The sequence below is a fragment of the Geotrypetes seraphini genome, chromosome 7 (assembly GCF_902459505.1).
Source record: "Geotrypetes seraphini chromosome 7, aGeoSer1.1, whole genome shotgun sequence".
Classification (NCBI taxonomy): domain Eukaryota; kingdom Metazoa; phylum Chordata; class Amphibia; order Gymnophiona; family Dermophiidae; genus Geotrypetes; species Geotrypetes seraphini.
In genome coordinates this window covers 105,867,083-105,885,652 of record NC_047090.1, presented here as the reverse complement: position 1 = coordinate 105,885,652, position 18,570 = coordinate 105,867,083, and the positions used below count along the sequence as shown (strand labels likewise).

The 18,570-nt window shown below is 39.1% G+C and overlaps 1 protein-coding gene across 2 annotated transcripts in view; it reads left to right on the top strand.

The window, feature by feature from the left end:
* Positions 1 to 17,372, top strand: part of ACTN1 (actinin alpha 1) — a 273,263-nt gene extending 255,891 nt beyond the window's left edge. The window contains exons 20-22 of one of the 2 annotated variants that reach the window (XM_033950678.1): positions 452 to 517; positions 15,061 to 15,219; positions 17,208 to 17,372. In XM_033950678.1, the coding sequence (XP_033806569.1) occupies positions 452 to 517; positions 15,061 to 15,219; positions 17,208 to 17,360 (378 nt within the window). In that variant the 3' untranslated portion in view covers positions 17,361 to 17,372. The remainder of the gene's footprint in view (positions 1 to 451; positions 518 to 15,060; positions 15,220 to 17,207) is intronic. The other variant, XM_033950679.1, reaches the window with a different exon arrangement.
* Positions 17,373 to 18,570: the final 1,198 nt, after the last annotated feature.

Sequence of the window (18,570 nt, the reverse complement as noted above, 5' to 3'; positions counted from 1 at the left end):
TCTCCTCTTCTTCTACCTTTATGGCTTTTCCCTTTCCTATTCCTTTCCCTATTTCTCCCATCTGTCCTGCTTTGACATTTCCATTCCTCCCTTTATTCTATTTGATCACTCTTTATCTTTACATTTTATTATGTTGATCTGCACTGTTTGTTACTTTTTTTCTTTCATTTCTGAACAATTCTTTCCTGCTCATCCTGGCGAGTTCCCTCCTCACTTTGTTCCCTCTTTAAATCCATTCCATTTCTTCTGTTCTGAATTTGCCTTCCTCTGCTTCATCTGGTTTCCCCCAAAATGTCTACCATCTTTGCTCCATGCCATTTTTCTTGTTCCCTCTATTTAAAAAAAAAAAATAATAATTCTTGCTGTCCATACATGCCATCACTCCATTTCCTCCCCTTGCCTCGTGCTTTTTCTGCCATGCTTCTCTTCCTTGCATTGCTCCCCTCCGCAGAAGAAGACCGGCATCATGGACACAGATGACTTCCGTGCCTGCCTTATCTCCATGGGTTACAACATGGTAAAGTAAAACCAGCTCTTGTTCATTTGTTGATTATACGTGTGTGGCATCCTGTGGTGAAAAGGGCCATAATGTAGTGAAAGGTAAAATTTTGGCTTTTCTTAAAAAATTCATAAGAAATCGGAAATGGCCACAAGAGCCATGACATGAATATTGTGAAATGCGAGAAATAAATGTTTTGCCAAATTTTACCAGTCTGAAATTCAGTCACTGTAAGATTATTTGGAAAGCTACATATTGTCTGTTTAACACTCAGCTTGTGTTTCCTTGTTTTTAACACATGCAGAAATAAGTGTCCAGTAGACTGAATTAAGACCCATTCTTTGTGGTGATTTTGGTACAATGTAAGAAAGTATATGTTGGTGCTTGTCAATCTTTCTGTGACTATGATCCTCAAATAGCAGCCAAATAAAACTCTATGACTCGCTGGAGGTACAGAATAATGTTGCACCTATGAAGAGCCCGCTTGTTTTGACCCCAAATGTGAGTTTTGTGAGCCCATTTGGGGTCCCAACCCACAGTTTGGAAAGCTCTAGTGTACATTATTTGGCGCCTTCAGCAATGAATGGGAGTGAATAATAAAAGCTGCCGTCAGCTCATCAAAGTTTTCTGTGTATTTGTACATTGATTATTTCTCTAGTTTCTCCCAGCTGAATATAAAATTAGAGCGTATGTGTGTGAGGAAAGAGAGGCAGGAGAGAGCCCATGGCATACTGCAGATTAATGTAATTTAGCACTGAAACATGCCCTTTATTACCATTTCAAATGAAACTCCATTCTTGAGTGGAGTAGATGAATGCAAATTGTACAGAGTCATCCTTCCCATTTATCCAAATGCATGGTGCTTTATAATCATATAAGATAAATCATCCTCGCAAATTAACATCCCTTCTCTATATCGGTGGTGAACGACAAAATGAAACATCTATCTTATGCTCAAGGATTGCCTATTGGGGGTATAAGATTTTTATTGATGTGGTGGGAGGATGTGATGTGATGCAGTGGTTAGAGCTACAGCCTCAGCACCCTGAGGTTGTGAGTTCAAATCCAATGCTGCTCCCTATGACCCTGGGAAAGTCACTTAACCCCCCATTACCCCAGGTACATTAGATAGAGTGTGAGCCCACTGGAACAGATAGGAAAAAATGCTTGAGTACCTGAATGTAAACCACTCAGGCTAGAAGTGGTATATAAATACTAAAAAAAAAAAAAAAAAAAAAAAGGAGAAATAAAATCCATGACATTTATCTAACAATTCCTGTCTGGGAGAAGAGGGGAGTAAGTCCTCTGGAGGATTCTGTTTGACAAAATAATGATTTGTACATCTCAAAAACAGAAAGGCCTCACCAACACTGCCAAAGAAACTCTAGGCAGCCTGATTCTCTAACAAATTCATGCCTGGGAAAAACCTCAACCCTTTAGCATTCTCAAGAGACCAATCCAGTACTTTGCAGGTTATGCTTATCATCCAGTAGATGAAGATGGTAACAGCTCACCTCCCTTTTTCTATTTATTATTACTTTATTTTGGGAGGGGGGCTATAATCTCCTGCTAGTTCTCCAATATTTTTCTTGAACTCCTCTTTGGGGTCTCCAGGGTATCGTGTGTTTATTTCTTTATATATTTTCTTGTTATATTTCTAGCAATATATGCCTTTTCCTATTCAAGCAGTAGCTTGTATGTTGTGTTTTTTTATTTCTGAAATGCAATTAAAAAACAGCAGGTGGCAAGGAGAACGGAATTATGATCTGTCCCACTGAGCACTGTGCAGCTCAGTTGAATTGGTATTTCTTTGTTGCCAGCAGGTAGAAGATGGTTTGCTGTGCAGCTCCTGGAGTGCTCTGTCAAGGTTGCTCCTGAGCCAATACTCTGGTTCTCATTTGAGCTGGGATAGAAAACAATTTGGGTATAGTCTTCAAGGCTAGAGAGTACACCTGGTGATGCTGGGTCCCCCCCTTAAAAAAAATTGAGAGAGACATTGTTGACAAGTAGATGCTGAAGCTTTTCATTTAGTTTTTTCACACCGAAACTTTCAGAGCTGAAGACATATTTCTGAGGAAACCTCTTGCTCAGGCTGCTGCTGCTGTCGGTGGTGGGTACAGATACTCTCATGCTGGCTGTGTATGAGCTCCAGCCTACCCTTTAAAGCTGCAACTCTATTTTTCATTGCACCAACACTGTTAAGCGCTGTTCCTGATATGGTCCTAGATGGCCTGCATCAGATCCATGCTGGTCTTGACTTTGTCTCCCAGTGCAAATGGAGTCGGACAACTCTTTAGAGGCAAGTTCTGGTCCCAGCTCTATGTGAGACCTGGTGCTCAGAGGTGGCAAGAATGCTGCTTTGGTGGTTACCTTACCTCCCTCAGAATATGTGGGTGTGGCAGCCATTTTGCCTTCCTATGCTCATGCTGCTGAGATTCTTTTCCATATACTACTACTTCATTCTCTAGAAGGATCTCTGCCAGCTATGGAGGAAATTGGTATTTCTGCTCCTTTTTCTCTAGATTTTGTCTTGCTGTTCCATTAGGAAAATATTTAGAGAGCTTGGGTCCTTCAGGAGATTCCTTCTCATTCTGTACAAATTCAGCTCAATCTGGCTCCTAAGAAAAGATTGGTTCAGCTGCAGGACTGGAATGCAAAATCCTTATTTTCTTGGAAACAGTCTGAAACTGCACATTCTCTGACTTCTAGATCTTCTTGTCTGAATGATCCTTTGGAGGACAGAGAAATTCCCACTAAGGTCTCTTCACAAAGAAGAGATTTCCTGTGCTGATTATGAAATCCTTAGAAGGACTCTATATTGTCTCTGTTAGATGAGCAGCTGGCTTTTCTAGGCAGTTGTATTATGGCAGGAACTAAGAAAACCCTAGAGCTTTTTCTATCCATCCAGCTATGCAGGAATTAATTTCAGCATAATGAGACTTCCCAAATGCTGGTCTTAGGGTGGCTCATTCCATATCCAAGCTATATCCCTCGATGCTGGATGAACTAGAGAAGCTTAAACAGCATAAGGTTGATGTCATTGCCTTAGTAACTGTTGTGATAAAGAAGACAACCATCTTGACAGAAGAAGGCATGGTACTTAAGAATATTCAGGACTGCAGAATAGAATCTTCTTAAACTTTCCTTTGATAAAGCTTCCTTAGGAGTAAAGGTGTGAGTTTGTGCTGCTTCATTCCCAGAGCTCTTCTCTGCTGGATCCAGCAGGACAGTGTCTGTGAGTAGGATCATGAGATTTGATCTTCCCTGGAATTTCTAAAGATGGAAACAGGATTAGCCTATTTGGCAAATGCGTTGTATAATCTACAGTACTTTGAGTGTGAGGGAGATGGCCTTAGTGGTGTCAGTAAGATGTCTTTTGTGGCTCAAAACTGGGTGGTGGATTCAGCATCCAAATCTCATCTCGCCAGGCTTCCCTTTCAAAGTAAACTTTGGTTTGGCAAAGATTTGGAAAAATTCATGAAGGGTCTGGGGAAGCCCAGGCCTTAATGCATCCAAGGACAAGTCCAAGTCTACATTTTGCTTTGCCTCTGCACATTTGAGATACAGGGATGTGAAGTGTTATAGGCTGGTTTGGGTCCTTTCAGTGACCATGTTGTCAGCAGAGGCAGCCCTCCTTTCAGGGGGATAAAAAGGACCGGGACATAGCTCTTGTCCTTCCGGTGCCTCCAGGCCTCGCAGTGATGGGATCCAGGTCCATTCCTCGGAAACTTTGGTAAGTTGTTGTCTGTTGAGGTTTCTTAATGAATGGACCAGAATGACTATTGATCAGTGGATTCTGGATTTAATCAGTGAGGTTTGCAAATGTGTTTTCTGCCCTCTTTGAACTCCTCCTTGGTCTCCTGAGAAGCAAGGAAATCACCTAGCTAAATCAAGACTATTACTGAGCAAACAGTTTTCACCCTGACATGAGTTTACATGGTTTGCCTTCTTGAGGTCCAAGAAGGTGGAAGGAACCATCTTTCTTGGAAACCACAAAATAAATTGAATACATTTCTAGGCCCCCAAATGCTCTTTGAAACTGGAATTACAGCTCCTAAACACAGGAGGCTTTGTAAAATAGATCTTACTTAAAATAGGTCTTGCTTCTCTGGACCTCGAGGAAGCTTACTTCCATATTCCAATCTGCATTAGTGTTTTCTGTGCACTGCAATTCTAGGAGGCCATTATCAGTTCCAATCAATGCCTTTTGGACTTGTCATAACCACCATGATCTTTTCCAAGATTATGGTAATTGTGGCAGCCTTCCTGTGATACAACAGCATTAGAGTCTACTCTTAATTATTGATCAATCAGTGCTGCTTCTCTTCAGCAGAGTCTTGAAGACTCCTCCAAGGTTGTGAACATTTTGCAATCTCAGGCTTGAGTGATCAACTTGGCCAAGAGCAAGCTGATGTCAACTTAGTCTCTAAAATACTTTGGAGCTCAGTTCAACATACTTGTGGACAGAGTATTTTTTCTGGAGGTCAAGGAGGCACTTGTCATACTCACAGATCCAATCAATTCTTTCAAAGCCTCTAGCATCATAACAACATGGGATCTTCTGATCTAGCTCTTAAGGCCATAAGTTGCAGTGCCAAAGAATTCAGTTGCTAAAAGGAATACAGTTCAGAGAGGTTGGATGTTCTCCTGCAGTCATAGCTATACCATGCTTTTCTTTGTTTCCTCCATGGCCCATAGTAAGCAGAATTCTGAGGAAAATTGCTTGAGATCAAAGTCAGGTGATTCTGATAGCTCCAGACTAACCAAAAAGGTCTTGGTATGCAGACCTGATTCATCTCTAGGAGAATTGTCTGCTGTGGCTTCTGCTCACAGGAGGCTACTATTTCAAGATCCAGTTCAAATGGAGGATCGTCTCACTTTGATCTTATGGCCTGGCTCTTGAAAGGTCAAGTCTAAATATGAAGGGCTCTGTTGAATTAGTTATTACCACCTTGCTTCAAGGTAGGGTGTGCTCTATATCTGTGGCATATGTGAGAGACTTGAGAGTTTGAGTCATCTTGGTGTTCTGAAAGAGTTCTTTCTCCCTTTCAGTCCTCAGTAGCACATATTTCTGCCTTCCTCTCTGAGTTCCCTAAAGGTCCAGGTAGTAGCTCTGACTTTTCAGAGGCTATTTTCAAAATTCTTTCTTCGCATACCCTGATGATGTGGTGGCTTTTGGAAGGTGTAAATTGTCTCAAGCTTTCAATTAGAGCTATTTGTTCAGAATGGAACCTTAACCTAGTTCTTAAATCATTACAAAAAGCTACTTATGATCCTCTCTGAAGTTGTACCCTAAAGGATCTTACTCTGAAGACAGTGTTTTTGTTAGCTGTTTTATTCTTCAGAAGGGTGATGGAGATTCAAGCCTTGAATACAGGGGTCCCTTTCTTTATTTTACATAAGCTGGGGTTTATATTCACGCTGTCCCCTCTTTTCTCTCACAGGTAGTATCTCTAATTCATTTAAATCAGACCTTGATTCTTCCTTCTTTCAGACAAGAGGATTAGGGAGGCAATTTTAGGGCCTTGAAGTCCTTTGAGCCGTAATGATATATTTGGAGATAAACCTCCCCAAAACATTTTTTTTTTTTTGCACACAAAACATATTGTGGAACTGCTGATTACTTTCACAATGATCTAACAGTGGAGATAAAAAGACAACAAAATGATGGAGGATCCAAGATGGCCACGAGTGGCTGAATGTCGGAAAGCGTCTCTTGAGCATTCGGTAGAAATTGGATTTTTTACCTTATCGCATTTTATCAGCTTGGTCTGAGTGTTTCCCCATGCCTAAGAAGAGAGGGAGAAGTGCCGCTGGAGCCTCGCGACGCTATGAAAATCCTCCTCCTCTTACTATCGAGCAGCTCCTGAATTGCCTTCAGAGGGAGTCAATAACTTCAGGAAATCGCCTGCAGGACTCGGCGGCATAGAGTGACACCACTTGAATCCCTGGGTTAGAGGTTACGCTGAGCCCTGACGCAAGAGACACTCCCTTCCCCAACTGCAGCGTACCAGCTCACCGTGGGAACCAGGCGTGTTCAACGAGACAGTGCCTGTAACCCAGGAGGCTAGTTCATCTGGGAGCTCTGTGACGGACACACCAAAAGACTTTTTGAGTCTGGAAAGTGATACTGCGGCTGGAACATCGAGGAAAAGGGAGGCTCAACAAGACCAACAAACTACAATCATGGGAGGTGAGATTTCTTCTTTCACCGTTGAAAACCACACTTAAATTACAATGGAGTCTCTCTGAGATTTAGTTGTTAAATTGGGAAACTCCCTGAATCCACAAATCAAAGTGCTGGAAAAGAAAATTGATAAACAGGAACAAGAACTGAATGCATTACAATTAGAAATGACCTCAGTTAAAACTATGTTTCAAAAAAATGAAGTTGAAAAAAGAGGTCAAACAAGTACAAGAAGCTGTGATTAAAGACAGTATTAATATCAGGCGGAAACTGGAAATGATTGAAAATGGCTACCGTGCCAATAATTTGCAGTTCCTAAATTTCCCTAGGGTTCTCTCTATGTCCTCCAGGGAAATGTTAAAGAAATATTTCCTGGAGATTTTTTCAATTTCAGAGGAACTAATTCCACCATTTACACAAGTATTTTACTTGTCTGTTAGAAAATTGGACCAGCATTTGACTAATGAGGGACAACAGGAACCACAATTGGGTGTTACTACACTATGGAAACTTCAATAAGTGAATTGACTAAACCAGCAACATTGTTGGTGACTGTTGCATTGGCACCAGATAAGAACTAAATAATGAAGATGTTCTTTTAAAATAGAACTAAAGAGTTTCTGGGTCAGAAAGTACAGATCTTTCCAGATGTTACCAAAGAGACTCAAAAACGGAGAAAGCAGTTCTTGTTATTAAATTCTGGAGTAATTTCAGTGGGGAGAAAATTTTTCCTTAGGTTTCCTTGTAGATATATTGTTCATTATGGTTCAGATAAATATGTTTTCTTTGATCCGACACACCTAACAAAGTTTGTAGCTTTGAAACGTCTTGAGAAAGATGGAATAATAGAAGTAACAACTGAGACACATGTTTAATTACTCCCTGCGACTTCAGTCATGTAGATTTTCTTCAAATTGATTTTTCTTGATTGTTATAGTGTCACTCTTTTGAAGTCTTGGATCATCATAATTGTGGACTACAGATTGCTTAAATGTAGGAGAATATGTTAGTATCTATCCTATTGTGTGTTTTTTCTTTTCTTTCTTTTTCTTTTTGAAGTTCCAATTGCAATCTTACTGTACAAGATGTTATGCTTGAAAATATTGTATAAAACTGATAAATAAATAAAAAGACAACAAAACACACAGCTTACTGAACGAACTAAGTTGGTCAGGGAGCAAAGTAATAATAATAATAATAACAGTTTATATACCGCAGGACCGTGAAGTTCTATGTGGTTTACAATGAATTAGAAAGATTCTATGAATTAGAATGAATTAGAAAGATTCAATGCGGTTTACAATGAATTAGAAGATTCTACAAATTGAATGGAACATTCATAGTTAGAGATTAGTGGTTAACAGTTTACGGGATCAGATTTGGGGGGTGAGATTGTCGATTGTGCAGATTCGTTACCTAGGTACTTCAAGAACAGGTATGTTTTTGGATGTTTCCTAAATTCACCACAGTTATTTGCATGTATAATTAGTTTTTCCAGGTCTTTGCCCCATGTGACTGCTTGATACGATAGAAATTGTTGATGGTGTCTCTTAAATTTATATCCTCTAGCTGATGGGGAAACGAACTTCAGGTGTGTTCTTCTCTTATGTCTGTTGGTTGAGAAGGAGAAGAGGTCAGTTATATATTTAGGGGCTAGACCGGATAGTACCTTGAAGCAGAGACATCCCAACTTGAACGTCGCACGTGCTTCCATTGGCAGCCAGTGCAGGAGTCGGTAGGAAGGGGTAATGTGATCGGACTTCTTCAACCCAAAGATCAACCTGACTTATTTGTAGTCTCTGCATTTTCTTTTGGGAGATTGCCAGATGGGCAATGTTACAATATTCAAGATGGCTTAGTATTAGGGATTGTACCAGAATTCTGAATGATGAAGTGTCGAAGTATGCTCTAATGGATCTAAGTTTCCAGAGAGTAAAAAACCCCTTTCTGACTAGGGAGTCTACATGGTCTTTCATGGTTAAACCTTGGTCCAGTATTACCCTCAGAACCTTCATTGTAGGTTGAATGGGGTAGCTGAGATTGTTGATGCGTAGTGGTATTGTGGTGACAGGTGGGTGTTGGGAGGCTATGAAGAATTTAGTTTTATCTGAATTAAGCTTCAGTCTGAATTCTGTGGTCCATTGTTCCATCAGGTTTAGTGCTTCTGTTGCCATGGGGGTGGTTTCAGAGGGAGAAGTATTGAACGGGATAATGATTGTAAAGTTAATTGAGATTAATTAATTGAGATTAATAATGCCCAGTGTTTATGCTTAAACTCATTCTGTAAATTCACTTTTAATTGAGCCTGAAAAATTTGAATTGTGGAGTGGTCACCTTACCTATCAACTATTAGTAAATGTATGAGCACTGTTATTGATTGGAGCGAAATGGCTGCAATTGTAGGTTTAGAGATTTATTATGACCAATGATGAGAGCCCCAAAGGATTTATTGATGATTCAGGAGCTGTGTTATTGTGGTCTTTTTTTGTCTCCACTATTTATGAATCGTGAATGATTGGAAGGTGTGTGTCTAAAGAGTACTCCATACAGCATGTTTTTTTCTTTATGGTGTTATTCTGAAAATGTTTGTGTATTTAGTGTTATACACTAACAACTGGGGAGATATACAATATTATTCTGTGATGATTATTAAATCAACTTTCAATTTAATCACAGCTATATGATTTTAAATATGATAAAATTAAATATAATTATTGTGAAGTGTTCAGACCAATACCCTTAGATTCAGTGATCTCACCAAACTGGGATATACTTGGGACCATCATATCACTCCAATGTCCCTTTGCCATCCTGCTCCATTTATTTAATACAATAGATCTTTCTGTATGTAACGATAAGTAGATAAATTTCACTTATCTTTGAAATGACTTCAATGGGCTTGACGGCAATCTCCTTAACTTCCAGCTGCGATGAGAGTAAAGTGCAGTAAACTTAAAGTGCTGTGTGCTACTTGTGCTTGCCTTAACGGACGTGCTTGCTAAAATTGTTGATACTAAGCCCGACCCCCCGACTCGAGTTTCGGGTCCTTTGTCAGGAGGGGTTCCTGTTAAAAACACAAATTTAATTAAAACCTAGCTAAAACTTAAATATTTAGATATACTGAATCAATACTTGTATCACTCTTATTTATATAAAGCTCAATCTACTTGTCCAATAAACCTACAATGATAAATCACTCTTACATACCTGTGAGGCTTTCTACTACTGGGTTAACACCGAAAAAAGAGCACGCTGAAATTATGTCCACCTACGTGCATTATATATGCACCCTATGCTTTTAGTCACTCCCCCTACTTCTACAACTGACTAACCGGAAATGACGTTACTTATTTACCGGTAAGGTTAATTCATTAAAGATTTAACTATTCAATTTCTGAATTAAGGCCATGAGGGTGTAAAGTATTCTTATTGAAGATGAGACGTTGTTCCTTTTGCAGTAAGTAATTTGTAATATCCCCTTCATATAAGTCTATATGAATCAAAACCGTGTATTTTAATTCCTCCAAAGAGTGAGACTCTTGTAGCCAATGGGCTACCAGGGGGGCGGAGACTCTTCCCGTACGTATGTTGCTTAGATGTTCTGTTATTCTCACTTTGATCTTACGACTAGTCTGGCTAATATATGGAGGACCACAAGGATATACAACATAATACACCACTCCCTGGGATTCACAATTAGTGCCCGTAGACAACATAAATTTTTTCTCTTTGGAGGCTGGAAAAATTACTGATGATTGCTGCAAAACATAACTGCATAACGAAATGCCCTCCTCCAATATCAAAGTTTCCATCCACGGGTCTTAAGGAACAGCATACCAATAGGACAGTTCCTACGATTGAGACGGATTTGCTCAGATGAACAAGATTTTGATACGCAAGCAAAAATCATGTATCAGAAATTTTCTGAACATGGATATCCAAATAAAATCATTAAGAGAGCATGGAAACGTGCCAAATATTGTCAACGGTCTTGGTTAATGCAACCAAAAGTTAAAAATAAAGAAGAACATACGGTATGTGTATTACCATATACTAACAATAGTAATGCCATCAAACAGATTATATTAAAACATTGGCCCATTGTCCAATTTTATCCAGCTCTGTCAGAAAAACCGAAGTTTGCTTTTTCCAGGGCTCGTAATCTGGGGGAGATGTTGAAATATAAAAAAACTAATAGGTCATCTAGAAATTATTCTCTTCCTCCACATCAACCATGTGGGCATTGTCGTTTATGCAGTTATGTTTTACAGCAATCATCAGTAATTTTTCCAGCCTCCAAAGAGAAAAAATTTATGTTGTCTACGGGCACTAATTGTGAATCCCAGGGAGTGGTGTATTATGTTGTATGTCCTTGTGGTCCTCCATATATTAGCCAGACTAGTCGTAAGATCAAAGTGAGAATAACAGAACATCTAAGCAACATACGTACGGGAAGAGTCTCCGCCCCCCTGGTAGCCCATTGGCTACAAGAGTCTCACTCTTTGGAGGAATTAAAATACATGGTTTTGATTCATATAGACTTATATGAAGGGGATATTACAAAATACTTACAGCAAAAGGAACAACGTCTCATCTTCAATAAGAATACTTTACACCTTCATGGCCTTAATTCAGAAATTGAATGGTTAAATCTTTAATGAATTAACCTTACCGGTAAATAAGTAACGTCATTTCCGGTTAGTCAATTGTAGAAGTAGGGGGAGTGACTAAAAGCATAGTGGTGCATATATAATGCACATAGGTGGACATAATTTCAGCGTGCTCTTTTTTCGGTGTTAACCCAGTAGTAGAAAGCCTCACAGGTATGTAAGAGTGATTTATCATTGTAGGTTTATTGGACAAGTAGATTGAGCTTTATATAAATAAGAGTGATACAAGTATTGATTCAGTATATCTAAATATTTAAGTTTTAGCTAGGTTTTTAATTAAATTTGTGTTTTTAACAGGAACCCCTCCTGACAAAGGACCCGAAACTCGAGTCGGGGGGTCGGGCTTAGTATCAACAATTTTAGCAAGCACGTCCGTTAAGGCAAGCACAAGTAGCACACAGCACTTTAAGTTTACTGCACTTTACTCTCATCGCAGCTGGAAGTTAAGGAGATTGCCGTCAAGCCCATTGAAGTCATTTCAAAGATAAGTGAAATTTATCTACTTATCGTTACATACAGAAAGATCTATTGTATTAAATAAATGGAGCAGGATGGCAAAGGGACATTGGAGTGATATGATGGTCCCAAGTATATCCCAGTTTGGTGAGATCACTGAATCTAAGGGTATTGGTCTGAACACTTCACAATAATTATATTTAATTTTATCATATTTAAATTGGAAGTTGTGTATTTAGTGTTTACACAAAGGAAGATGAACCAGCTTCCAAGGCTTTTATAGTCTGATGGCTGAAAGAGAAGACTTCCCCTGCATATATTTTAGAAGACAAATATTTATTTATTTATTTATTTATTCAATTTTCTATACCGTTCTCCCAGGAGAGCTCAGAACAGTTTACATTAGTTTATTCAGGCACTCAAGCATTTTTCCCTGTCTGTCCCAGTGGGCTCACAATCTATCTAATATGCCTGGGGCAATGGGGGGATTAAGTGACTTGCCCAGGGTCACAAAGGGAGAGGTTACTACTTCTTGGTGGACAGAATTGTGGGCTATCACCCTGGCAGAAATTTATCGAGCAGCAACTTGATTGGTGCTACTTACCTTCACAAAACATTGATTGGATGCTTTGACCAAAGAAGAGTCTTCCTTTGGGCTACAGTTCTTTCTGCATGTGTTCTTATTTCCTTCCCATGATTGCTCTGTTACATCCTACAAATTCTGGTCTGTCCTATTGAGGATGCTAGGGAAGGAGAAATTAGGTCTTACTGCTAATTTTTTTATTTAGACCTAACAGACCAATTTAGATTACTCATCCCCCCTCCCGCTCTTTCTGTACACCAGGTCTTTTCTACATATTTCAGTGAAACTTTAAAACTCTTTGAGCCTACTGTTAGGAGCTGAATTCATTTTGGGTGGCTTTTTAAGACAAAAAGAGACAGATAAAATGAAACGGAAGAAGAAAGGGGTGTTTATACAGTTGATACACCTTGGTGTTCCTCTGCTTTTGTTATTGAAATACTAATTCATCTTACCTGCACAGTGTCCTATAGGATACAGCACAGTTCTGTTCTCTGTCTCCATCTGCTGGAGACAGTAGGCATAACATGTAAGTCCTGGACTGGTCAGTTCATATTTAAGGAAAGAAATTTAACAAGTAGAACTAATTTCTTCTTCATTGTAACTGACATAACTTGTAATTTTAGATAAGCATCTAAAAATAGAAGTTGTATTTATAATCTAGTCAAGACACAGAGATACACCAAATGAGGCATTATTAATATAATTATGTTTAATATTGTTAACACAACAACAGGTATACAGTATAATCAGAAGAACAGCAGTAGGCATAGCCAGAACCAAAATTTTGGGTGGGCTGTGGGAGATCCTTGTTGGGTTTTCCAGGAACCCCCCTGTTTACCTTCACACAAACACTTAGGCAGATATGGTTGGAAAGTACAGTGGTGCCTCGCACAGCGAACGCTGCGCACAACGAACTTCATGTCTTGCTTCCTACAACGAACTTCGTTTCACACAACGAAGTCGCCCGAGCTGCATCCTTCCGCGCAGGCACTGCGCTTAACTGCCCTCTCTCCGCCTGGCTCCCTGTGCAGTGGCGGACCGTCAGCTCGCAGGGGCCCGGCGCCTACTGCTGATGCGTTGGGGGGGGCGGAGCTACTCTTGCCGCTTCCCCGATGCTAGAAAAAAAAAAAAATGAACAGTTAAGGTCCCAGTTTTTGCCGCTGAGACTCTGCCCTCTCTCACTGTAAAATTAGACTCTACTTAGTCCTGTCTTTAAATTTAAAAAATGTGTGTTGTTTTAAAAAACAATTATGTTTTTAGATGTATCTAAATAAAAAATAATAACAAAAAATGTATCTTTTTTATGTCATCTTAGCATATTTTATGCTACAGAACGAATTATTTTATTTTAACATGTATTGTTATGGGAAAGACGCGTTTCACATAACGAACTTTTTTGCATAACAAACTTGCTCCTGGAACCAATTAAGTTCGTTGTGTGAGGCACCACTGTATAAGGAAAACTTTTATTTAGATACTCTTTATGAACCTGTTCACTCACAGGATCAGGGAAGAAGTTGTTTCTCTGTTTACAGGATCAGGGAAGAAGTTGTTTCTCTGTTCAAATAAACAGTCCCAGCCAGACTCATGAACATATTCCACAATTCTCAGAATAATAAGTTGGGCTTACCTCAGCCACTCTGCTTTCACTCTCCCCTCATAAGTATTAGTCTTTCCAGAGCTCTGTATCAGCTCATGACCTCTGTTAGGGACTCCTTTCTCAGAGTCTGTTTCTTGAGGCTTGTATCAGCCTCTAGATTTGGAAGCCTCCTCTCACTCTGGGACCTCCCTGAATGAATCTTAAACTGGAAAAGATATATTTATGTCTGCCAGGTCCCACCCCTGTAACTCAGCAGCTCTTCCACCTCTTCTCAAGTAGCTCAGCCCAAAGCTGCTGAGCCCAGTGCATCCTGGGGGTTGTGGTTCCTTCTCTCTCTGAACAGTGCCCCCTGCTGCCTGGTGGTATAATATCATTATTGAGGGAGAATCCCTGACTCTCACATGGGCCATGAAGCAAATATGCGCTGTTTTTTTCAACTCTGCAGTAGAGTTTTGTACTGCGAGGTAAATAAGCAGCGGCACTTTTGAGCCGCTGATAGCTGTAGTTGGGTTGGCTCTGGATTTCTACAGCTGGTGGGAATTGGGGATTCCTGACAATTCCATACAGGTGTGTCTAGCTGCTGGGTGGGCCTGAGGAAAAAATAAGTGAGGTGGGCTCACTCCAGGCCCACCTGTGGCTATGCCACTGTAGAGTAGGTTTTTAAGATTTAAATGCAGCCTCCAAAGACGTGGGTTCTTTTAGGGGGAGGGTTCTTTGAGTGGGCAGACTTGTTTGGCCATCGGCCCTTTTCTGCCGTCATACTCTATGTATCTATGTAGGCAGGACTTAGGATTATGGTTGTTGCGGGGTTTTTAAAATTTAATATATCTGGAGACATCATCGTAAAATAAGCAGAATTAAACTAGAAGCACAAAGAAATAGCAAAAGGCTGACAGGCAGAAATGAATACAAGCCTAACTGGATCAAAGGAAAACCTCAAAAATACTGCTGTGCTTCTTCATTTTTTGTGGCTCTAATGTTGGCGTTGCTACCTTCCCTATCATTTGCTTTGAGATTAGCCAAGTTGTTTCTCTTAGGCTTGTTAACATTTGTTTGCATTTCCAGGGAGAAGCCGAGTTTGCTCGTATCATGAGCATCATTGATCCCAACCGCTTAGGTGTTGTGACATTCCAGGCCTTCATTGACTTTATGTCTCGTGAGACGGCAGATACAGACACTGCCGACCAAGTCATGGCCTCTTTCAAGATCTTAGCTGGAGACAAGGTGGGTGTTAGACACTGAGCAAGGGACATGATGCCTTCTTGAAAGCTCAAAGGTGTGAAAAATAATAAAAAATACAAAATTTCACTAATGTAAAGTTACCAGTAACTTTATTGTTTTCTTTCTCCAATCATGGCACACCAAAAGAATACAGCATAAATGCATTAGCCATTACATTAATGGGAGATAGTTATAGTTGCCAAATGCTGGCCTTCTGATAACGAGCTCACCTCAGGATCTCCAGATCCTCTATTATATACTTTTGGCTCATTGTGACATCATCAGTTTGACAACCAATAAAAATTAACATGGGTGGTCTTAAAAGTTAGACAAAGTATTAGAACATTACATTTGTTTACTTATATTCATTTCTGAATATAAATAATAATTTTCACAAAAGTATATTAAGAACATTATTTGTTAAAAAGATGCTGAAAAGTTCTCAGCCTTAGAGGAAAAGAGGGCTCTCCCTAAACTGACAGGTTCAAATTACATAGCCATTACACAGAAGCCTTCCTGGAAAAGGAGGAGGAGGGGCTGGTCTCCCCCTCTCTTCACTAGAAACTGTTACTCATTTCCAGATGTTTTAGGATTTCTTTAGGTTGCAAAGATACACAACATGCTTTTCCAAAACCCATTCTTTTGTTCAATACACAGTTATACAATCACATACTTCAGTCATATTTGCTTGGCCAAGCATTCATTCTTAATTTTCATTCATAACTATATTTAATTCCTGTTATATCTTAGTTTGGGACATGTTATCTTCCTAACCAGTCTAAAGCACATGTGGTATTAATTAACACCACGATGCTGAGAACAAAGACTTGGAAAACAAAAATGGATTCCAAAGACAGAGAAGATATAGAAAAGACAGAGAACCAAAATGGATTCCATGTAACCCTGGTTTCCTTCATGATCTGGCCCAACAGCAAAGTACATAAAAAGAACACCATTCTTTCCCTTATATTAATCTGTAGTGTGTTTTTCTGGCTTTAGCTACATTTAGATTTAGATTTTTATTCACCAGTTTGTCATACGCTTCTATTGGGCGTGGCCTTAACTAACATATGTGCTTGTATCTAACTAGAAGTACGCAGAATCATACGAAAAACAGGCACTTTTGTAGAAAAACTCCACAAAAATACTGCACTATCATGTTCTGATATCCATTCCATTACCGTCCCATAAACATCACCCCCTACTGGCCACGAGCCACTACTCCTCAACACTGGTCTCCATCTAGAATTGTAATGGTTCACCTGTTCTACAGGGCTGATCAGTACATTTTTGGTCTCTTGGTTGTGACTTAGTTTAATCTGGTTTTGTTTGCAGAACACTGGACTCTTGGGCTTATGGAAAGATAAGATTGTTGGGGTGGGGGGGAGGGAGATTTTATCAAGCAAGGTTCTCTTGACATAAAAGACCATGGGCTTGATTTTATAGGGAAAGGGAGCAGAAAGAGTGCTTTGAATGAAGAGTTTATTCTTCTTAATTGGATGTTTCGGCCAGAGAACTTTGGGACTGTAGCTTTTTCTGCAGTGGTTTCTGCAGAAAGAATGAAGTCAGAAGACACTACTGTAACTATTCACAATGAGCATGTGCAATGCACTAATTTCTATGAGTCAACAGTATGAACGAACCTTGCATTCAATGGAAAAATCATTACATATTCTGTCATCTGTGATTGGTTTGTATTTCAGAGGGGACATTAATGCATAGTATCTAGTGGTGTTTTGTTTGATTGTCTTGGTGATTCATTGCCATTGTATAAAAATAATGTTTATACTAATTATGGCCAGGAATATGTATCATATTTCTGTTACCTGAGAGGCACGTATAAACAAGCATATAACTAATATAGCTTATGTGCCTGTTGACCATTTGCAAATATAATATTTAACCAACAATTAAGCAAGAACAATATCTAATTATTTGTATTCTTCATATTGGAACATTAAGTTGATGAGTGTTGAATTTTTCTTCTGTAGAACTACATTACTGCTGATGAGGCTGCGCCGGGAGCTGCCACCAGGATCAAGCAGATACTGCATTGCTCGAATGGCACCAGTACAGTGGGCATGATGCTGTGCCAGCGCACTAGACTACATGTCCTTCTCCACAGCACTCTATGGCGAAAGTGACTTTAACCCCCTCTTCCCACCCCCACCTTCTCTAGTTTACCTTCTTGTTCTCCTGGTGCACCTTTCTCTGTATGCAGAAATGGCCTCTGCACATCTCCTTTTGTCTGTCTCTCCCCCTGTTGCTTTAAATAATGAGATACTGTATCACATTCTGGGGGAGGATACTAATTCTACCAGGTCTGCCTGCCCTTATAAGGTACCAGTTTACAAATGTTTTCTTCAAAGCATTTTAAGAAAAATGACATTTAAAAAGAGCCACCTAATTTGTTATAAGATGATATTTTTCGCTGGTAAGTTGAAAGCATAATAGAAAAGGAAAAAAAAACGTTCAAATATGTAATTTTTTTTACATTGAGATACAGTAGGTAACAGAGCACAATGTCAGATTACAATTGTGGCTTTCTCTTGGTATTGAATTTTTTTAATTATTTGAAAATGTCAGCATTTAAAGAGTTTTCTGCCTGCATGTCTTAAGGCTGTCATATGTCTACTTTGAAGTGCATATGGCTGCACATGCTCCTGGATTCCATGGTTCCTGATTTTAATGCAAATATTTTCTAAGGACAAAAAAGTAAACTTGTAAAAGTTATGTGTATTTTCTAGAAAGATATCCTGTGTCTTCAATATTTAATTTAGAAAAGAAAAAAAAAATGCAATTATGCCTCCAATGTTATCAGTACACAATTTTATTTTTTATGTTGCTGAAGTTGTTATGGATTTCAGTCATGAAGCTTAAAACGAGACATACTTTGATATTGCTTGTCACAGACCGTATTAAAAACATTCTTGTGATAACAAAATCCAGATTTTTTTTTCCATTGCCTTATTTATTCAATATGCACTTAGTTTTGAAACCAGGTGAAACAGTTCTACCAAAACAAATTTGTAGTATGAACCACAATAAACTAGATAGTATGCAAAATTTTTGCAACATTTCTACTGTGAAATGGGCCTAGAATTATATATATATATATATATTTATTTTTTTTTTTTTTTTTGACATAGCAGTTTCTCCTGCTCTTTTGTATATCAAACTCAGTTGGAACCAGGGCTGGAATTTGGCACCAAGAACTTTCATTTTCAACTATCTGGAGATTTTTTTTTCCTTTGTATTATATCCTACTTACTGTACCTTGTCTGGTCAGTGTAATAATGTTCTTGATTCTTAACCCATATATTAAGGTTCTTCTCACAACCTGTAATGGTAAGC